The following is a 7,786-nucleotide window of genomic DNA, read 5'->3' as shown; positions in this document are numbered from 1 at the left end:
AGAAATAAAATAAGGACAGAGTAAAAGAATATAAAACAATACATAGCCTTACCAATAACACCATTCCAACTAATGGTAAAAACTAAAAGTATACTACAGCACTACATCGAGTCTTGTAAGAGGTATAAAAGTGCGTCACCTGAACAGATTTTCTTAACGTGGCGAGTGGTGGGCCAGTGAACTGTGTGTTCAGCCTACTTACAGCCGGCACTGAGGCTAAGCGATAGGTAGTGCCTGGAGATGGTGCAGCAACCACTGCATTCCCTGCTATACTATTTGGAGTGACTGCGGTACCAGCAGGTGTACCTGCTGTTGGAGGTGGCCCTACCCTTAGTAACTGATACTGTCCACTTTCAGTTTTTAGTAATATATGACCCTGAGTTCCAGGTTGTAAACCATGCAATGTTTGTAATGTTATCTAAAAATTAAAACATCAATAACAAATTTGCACAATAGATATAAAAGAAGTACTTCGTAATATCTACCAGAAACAAATCATATCAGGAAAAAAAACTAAGAAAAAAATGAAATAGATGTAAATAGAGTTGAATCACCTTTAGACTTGTATATATACATATATGTGTGTGTATATATATATACATACATATATATATACTTGTTTACAAATTGTATGTGTATATGTATGTGTCTTACCCCTGGAGCCCCAGGTCTTGTTCCAAGCATGTGTTGACCAATTACTACCCTGGGTGCGACTTGTTTCCCCGCTTGTTGCCCTGCCACTGGTGTGCCAGGACGCATTGTATTAACATTAAGAATTTGCACATTGCTGGGTACTATCGTCGACGTAACCCCAGCTTTAGCCTGTAGTGCTGTGCTGACTGCATTGCCAGCCACAGAAACAGGAACAGACATTGGAACAGAAACCATGCCACTGGGTGCTACCTAGTCTTTATCACCAAAGCTGTACCTGTCGGCTTATTTACATTAGCAACTGTTTGACTGCCTGTTTCACTAACAGAGCCGACGTTACTAACAACATTCGATGTTGTCTGTAACACTGCTTGGGACGTTATACCCAGGGTACCATTGGCTAACTGGCCAACAGTTTGTGCAGGAAACGAAAGTTTATTATTTGCATTTGCAACACCGGTGGTGGCTATTACTTGACCAACAGTAGGATAAATAATCTTGACAGGCTCATGTGTTTTTGTAAGGCTTGGTATATTCGTCGTCTGATTGCTGGTCACCTGGTTTGTAGTAACTTGATTGATATAAGCAGCAGGGGGGACTGCTGCCTGTGTATGCTGTTGCTGCTGTTGTGTAGTAACCTGTGGCGCCACTGCGTTTGAGGTAACCACGTTTACTGGGAGGAGAGTGCTCGTGGTAATGGACTTGGTTACTTCTTGAGTCATCAGACTGTTCACTGTGGTAGCACCGCCGCCGTTCGAAACCCCATGTTTCTGTGGCTGCACCGCGGTGATGGTGCCCCCGTTGGAAATACCACTGTTCACCTGATGATTCTGCTGGCTGACTGACGCAGCACTCGCTTGATGACCAGAGGCAGCCGGCGTCGATGTTACCAGTTGTGTTTCGAGGGAGCCCACTATTGCGTTCACTGCGGATTCATCGACGTCCGTGCTCAGAGCTTCCTCCAGAAACTTAGCTGACGCCATTTTCTTCCAAGCTCCAACTGTAAACTGATCTGCGCATGCGCCTGTCGCAAATTGTTCCCATGGTGCATTGCTCCCCCTCCCACTAACGCAGCTGAAAATTATACGCGGCCTCTCTTCTGTTTACTATCTTCGCCCGCTTTGTATCATTATCATTTCTCACCATTGTGAAAAGTATCGTTAACGCCTTGGTATTTGGACCACGAATTATTATGTTATACACATTTTGTACAGCGGAGAACTGATTATATCCATATTACGAGCAACGTCCCCCGTTTATGTTATGGCTGTCAATACTCGGTATGCAAACACGTCACCCGCCAAAATGGCTATCCTTGAGATTCTACATTCGTACACCATTAGTTTCTCTGTCATATTGGCGTGTAAATCGGAAAGTTTTAAAAAATATTTGTATCAAAAATTTTCAATCCCTGAGAGACCTATACATTTGCTTTCCATAAGGATACTGTTTGTAACGGTTACTTTAACGGCCTTGGTGGGGATGCTGGCATCGCTGGCATTGATATTATGAAGCGACATCTGCGCGGGAAAAGTATATAGCCAAATAATTGTAAATGAGATTTAATGATTTAGCAACGTGTACTAAGGAAAATGTTTGTTTTATTATCATAACGCATCTTCTTGTGTTACCTTATAGTTAACATAATGATAAATCGCGAACTATTAACAATACTATATACAATACATAATAATAAATATATACGTAGCAGGAAAAAATTAGAATTATGTAAATATCTATCTGTATATTTTATGTAATTCTCTTTATTCTTGGAATATGTACATTTCTTGTACAATATGAAGAATCACTTGTTATACAAACACAGTATATGCATGCGTACACGTGTACATATATATATTACAATATTCACATATGCAATTATTTTATATATTTTCTTACTAAATAACGTTGTTATGAAAACATGTCTTTTTATTCATTTCTATTGCCTATAAAATGTCTCACCTTAAATTGCAACCGTAATAAGGGTCTTGTATTACAAATTCGTCATACATTTAGTGACCAATGAGGCCAAGTGATGAGTTCGCTGTATAACGCTTCTCCCGGGCTCAAAGTCTGCGAAATTTGCCGATGTCCTAATAATTTATAATCCTTCGCAATTTTACCAAGTTCCACACCCGTTTCAATAAGCAATTCCAAAGCATACAGTTGAGTTTTAGACGGTTTTAAACTGTTAAATGTACCGATGCAGGAAATGCCTATACTTTTATTATTATACCCGAAAGAATGCGCGCCTACATAGTTCCAACCGCGGCCAACATATACAAGTCCGTCGCCGCCAACGAGAAAATTATAAGCGATGTCTGACCAGTGTCTAGATTCAATATGAAACGTTTGCGCGAACCGGACACGAAACGTACATTCCGCCTGGGTCGTGCAAAAATCGGTTACTGTATGACTGATAATCACGTACGGTACAGGAAGTTTGAGCGGTTCCAATGGCTCAGCAGCTGGTTGAGCGCCCCATTCGTCTCTCGTAACAAAACGTACCTTTGACGGTTTTTCCTCTATAATTAAAAATCATTCAGATTTGAATTATAAACAATAGGAATTTTTATTCTTGAATATATTATTGACATATGAAATAATTAATAATTATATTAACGAAGAGTTAAGAAAGTTTGCTAGGTTTTTCTAGTATGTAATTAATTACCAGATCCAGAACTCGGTATTTGCGGATAACCTGGAGTTGTTACGGTAGAAGAGTTGCGTGCGTAATAAACACTGACGATGACTACGACGGTTACAAAAAATAGGGCTAGTACAGACAAAAATGCTGAACACTGCCAAGTCCATAGCCATTTCGTTGCTAAAATGAAATATTATTATTATTAGACAAAAGTTATAGCATTGGTAACATTATTTGCTATTCTATTCTATTCTAGGTCGAGTCATAAGTAACTTCCTTTTTTTATCAGTTACTTTCCCTGATATCTCCGGTTAATTGATTGTGACGTATTCAACCTTTCTGCTATACCTCTTGTTGATTGACGTAGATTTTGCTCCAACAGTGTCTTTACAACATCGTCGTCAAAGTCGGAAGGACCTCCCGCACTCAGTTCGTCTTTTGAAGTCGTATCTCCAGAACGGAATTTTGCAAACCAATCACTAACTGCCCGATCAGTTATTAGCTCTTCACCGTATACACTGCGTATTTTTTTAGCTGTCGCCTCAGCACTGTTGCCTTGTTTAAATTCCCAAAGCATTACATGACGAATATGCGCTCTTTCACTTTCCATTTCAGAGGTTATAAAAATAGTCTAATGTAACGTGCATCACACAAAATAGTTGACAGAAAACTAATTGAATCTCCCTTATCTATAATATCTATATAGTAAAACCAAACACTTGTTTGTCCCGATAATTCATAGTGCGTAGATATGAACACTAGATACCACTTAGCTGTATCGAAAGTTACTTAAGACTCGACCTAATATATTTCGATATTATTTTATGTAGGATATTTCTAATTAATCCGTACCATTATCAACTGCATAAGAACCGAAAAATAACAAAGCTTAAATCCAAATGATAAGACCCAGAAGCCTACTGATAAAATTTGATAAAAAGGATTTCATTTACAACAACAAATTGATAATGATATTAATGAATTCAATCAATGTATAAAATAGTCATAAATACAATGATTTGTTAAAATTTAATGAACAAAATCCTTTTCGTTTCGTCAAAAGTTATATTAAACGTAATTAATTATAATCTCTTCGAAATACACAGTAAATTCACTTTCACCAACTAGTCGAGGAAATTTGTGTATATCTATTTCGAAATAACTAACGGAATGTAAACCCCGTGTGGCATTTTTATGTACAAGAAAAATGGCCCATAATGCTACGGTAGCCTGAACAAACATCATTATTTAGAATGTAAAGTTAATAGTAAGAATTATCTTGAGAAGAATCTTTACCTTTATCAGAATTTTGTGAGAAGATCGAGTTGTTTGTTGGTAAATCTCCTTTGGTCAAAAAATCAGTCGTTTTGGTATCCGATGTTCGAGTATTATCGATTTTTACCTCATCGAGATCCTGTATCGTTGGGTTTGTATAAACGAACTGCTTTATTGTTACTGGGCCCTTGTAGAAGGTTTTGTTACCAAGATGCACATTCGTCGAATTTTTCACGCGTACATCACCAAAATTCGAGGTGTCCGCATTCGGTAACACTAGATTTCCATTCGCGGAAACCACTTCTTGTTTGAATGCCGTGGGCACAGGTAAGTCGGGTACCCAATCCTCTTCGTCAGCCACCGTTTCATCATCTTCGTCATTTTCTACGTCACTGCACTGCGTAGAGGAACCGGCGAGGCTACCATTTCGGACGACGTCGATCGCGGTGTTCTTCGCAACTTGTAGTATCTCACCATAAATTTCGCTGTCGCGATTTTCAGCGGGGATGTCGCTCTCTGGGTGCTGATCCTTCTGGTGTTGGTGGTTTCCGTCCAATGTCGAGTGTTGATAATCCTGCACCAGTGTCACCATTCCCATTCACTATACGAGGAACAGAACTTGACTCAATCAAGATGCAAATATAAGTCAATTTGACAAAATGATACCATAGCAATATTTAAAAAATGTAAAAGTTATTCGAATCAATAATTAGTTACTTATGTGATAATAACGATGACTTCCTTTTTGTAATAACGCGTTAACGTTTGTAAATACACATTTGCTCCAATAAACTGTTCATTTACTTCAAATAAAGCTATTAGTAATTAATAAACTAATGATAAGATATTTAATACGATGTATGCTATTTGTATAGTTCTTTTTGTATGTGGAAAATTTTCTTTCTGCTCCTAAATTCTCAGAAATACATCGCACTTAATTATCTGTGAATTGTATGTAGAATGCCATCCGTTTATGATCAATCACATAACGATAACATCATCAAAATATAAAATTTAAGCTATCAGTGAATAACTTGCAATTTTTTATTCATTCGTATATACATAAATCATACTCATTTATAAATTACACGTAGAAATATCGTAATTATTTGCTATTTACTGTCTGCGAACATAAGTTAAATTATACTTCATTAAACTGCTGTTTAAGTGATCTATTTCATCGTTATCGAATTTGGAGATGTGTTATATACATATATACAGATTATTCTCTACATCAAAGTACAAATATACTACAAAGACAATCAAATAGCTGGACAATTAATTACGATAATTAAAAATTTTATGTTAACGAAAATATGAATGTACATAAACGTATGCCAAATGAAAAGAATTACGAGCGGAGCATTGACAAGATAATGGAAAACTGTGATAAAAATAAACATGAGGATGAATGTAACGATGATAGGAAAGAAATTTTCACTTTCCCACTGGCCCTTTAGTTAGTATAATTGCATATTAAATAAATCATACGGATGAATTACCTTTTATAAATCATTCTTCCGTTTGGCCGTAGTCACGTTGTAGGCGTTTGTTCATCAGCTCACAACATGGCGTTCTTGCAAATTAGTTTTGTTCGTTGCTCACCGGAAAAATTTCTCACGAATTCCACGGCTATTAACTGTTTGCTTACCGCACTTATGTACTAGGTAATTAAATCCTTCGATAATTATACAAATGCATGCATGCACATTAGATTTACTTTTAATCTCATATAATGACACTATGACACTATCGGAAGCAATCGGGAGCGTCTACCGCCGGTGGTACTGCGTATTTCCCAACCGAAAGTGGAATTCCCATACTAGTTAGCACGTCTCTTGCTGCTTCACTACAGAGAAAGCATGCCCCACAAAAAACTATGCTACAACACGTCGCGAGAATCGCTAAACGATTCTGATAGCGTTAACATCCTTTCGCTTGGTTCACTGTTTTATTTTCGGTTATTTCACTACTTTACATCACAGTCTTGTGACGTGCAATGAGTTTAATGAAGGACGTGACGCTGTCACTAATGCTAAAACTCTCGACTGAAGTAGGAAATTTTCAATGCTCCTACACGTTGCAGACTATGATTGGAAAAATACAGGAGAATGAACAATCGCACAGGTTGCAGATCCGTTTTCAATATAAATTGTCACTGTGGCGTCGCACAGTAAAGTGAGAAGTAAAAACGAGTAAGAGCAGAAACAAGTCGATGATACAATAATTGTTCAACGCCGGTGTTATCTTTTCGCAAGCCGTCGTTGTAATGAACTGTCGGTGCTTCATCGAACAAGCCGTGAAATTGCGTCAACCCCACTCTATATCTTTTTTCTGTCTGGTGTAACTGGAAATTCTGGCCATACATTCACGCATACGATCGTCAAATTGTAATTCTGGCTGCAACTGACAATAAGTATAGGATTCAAGCGTAACTGCAACCTGTTGCACGCGCAATTTATTCAAAAGTCCGCTGCGAGAGTGACAGACAAATTGTTCGCAATACAATAGCATGATCAAAATCAACACAGCGTGAATTATCATATCAGTAGAGAATCGAGATCTTCACGGTATTATAAATATCCAACCCAAGTAAATTTTACGTGCTGTTTTATGATTTCCTTTTTTCATTTTAATTTCCTTACTTTTCATACGCTAATCTCGTATTATCTGCTAATACTACGAGTTTGTATATACATGTACATATGTACAGAAGCTGATAACAGGTTTTGCGTATATGTATATTCAAACATTGTAAAACATCAATACATCTCGCAAACGAATCACGTATTTCGTTAACCGCGATAATCGTGTGTAACAAAAGAAAGAATGAAATTCTTATTAAATCAAATTAAGATAAGTTGTATCAGTTCCGCGCAAATAGTTAATTGGAATCATTAATGGGAACAATAATACGTGCACCGAGGTGATCAAAGACGGTGTATAAACTACTTTTCCTGGCGAAGGGAGTGAAGCTCCTTCCGTGAAGGGGAAACAGTAAAATTGGCCATTCTCTATGCCCAACTAGTGGCGCCGCCTATCTATAAAACTTGCTTTTCGTATACGAATATCTGCGCTAACGCATGCCACCTCCTCGGTGCGCATGCGTTTGCATCACGGCCACGTGCACACATGCATTTATGTGCATACATGATCTACAAAGTGCCCCACTAGTCAGGGGTATAAAATGGCTGACATCTTGGATACCCCTTC

The 7,786-nt window shown here is 37.8% G+C and overlaps 2 protein-coding genes across 3 annotated transcripts in view; both read right to left on the bottom strand.

The window, feature by feature from the left end:
• LOC108625683 (transcription initiation factor TFIID subunit 4B-like) overlaps positions 1 to 2,305 on the bottom strand; it is a 4,529-nt gene extending 2,224 nt beyond the window's left edge. Inside the window, 3 exon segments of the mRNA XM_026814184.1 lie at positions 203 to 418; positions 655 to 905; positions 908 to 2,305. Coding sequence (XP_026669985.1) covers positions 203 to 418; positions 655 to 905; positions 908 to 1,634 — 1,194 coding nt within the window. The 5' untranslated portion in view covers positions 1,635 to 2,305.
• An 89-nt stretch (positions 2,306 to 2,394) lies between these two features.
• Positions 2,395 to 7,783, bottom strand: LOC108625779 (peptidoglycan-recognition protein LC). Of its 2 annotated transcripts, XM_026814242.1 has the most exons (5): positions 6,076 to 7,783; positions 4,595 to 5,174; positions 3,647 to 3,853; positions 3,323 to 3,478; positions 2,395 to 3,176 (listed from the first exon to the last, which is right to left on the bottom strand). In XM_026814242.1, exons 2-5 carry the CDS (start codon positions 5,169 to 5,171, stop codon positions 2,656 to 2,658), a joined length of 1,461 nt encoding a protein of 486 aa, XP_026670043.1. In that variant the 5' UTR covers positions 5,172 to 5,174; positions 6,076 to 7,783; the 3' UTR covers positions 2,395 to 2,655. The 2 variants fall into 2 exon arrangements, with proteins under 2 accessions (XP_026670043.1, XP_017881544.1); XM_018026055.2 differs by lacking the exon at positions 3,647 to 3,853.
• Positions 7,784 to 7,786: the final 3 nt, after the last annotated feature.

The sequence above is a fragment of the Ceratina calcarata genome, unplaced genomic scaffold, assembly GCF_001652005.2.
Source record: "Ceratina calcarata isolate Rehan_Ccalc_2016 unplaced genomic scaffold, ASM165200v1 scaffold369.2, whole genome shotgun sequence".
NCBI lineage: Eukaryota > Metazoa > Arthropoda > Insecta > Hymenoptera > Apidae > Ceratina > Ceratina calcarata.
This window is presented reverse-complemented; position numbering and strand designations above follow the sequence as displayed.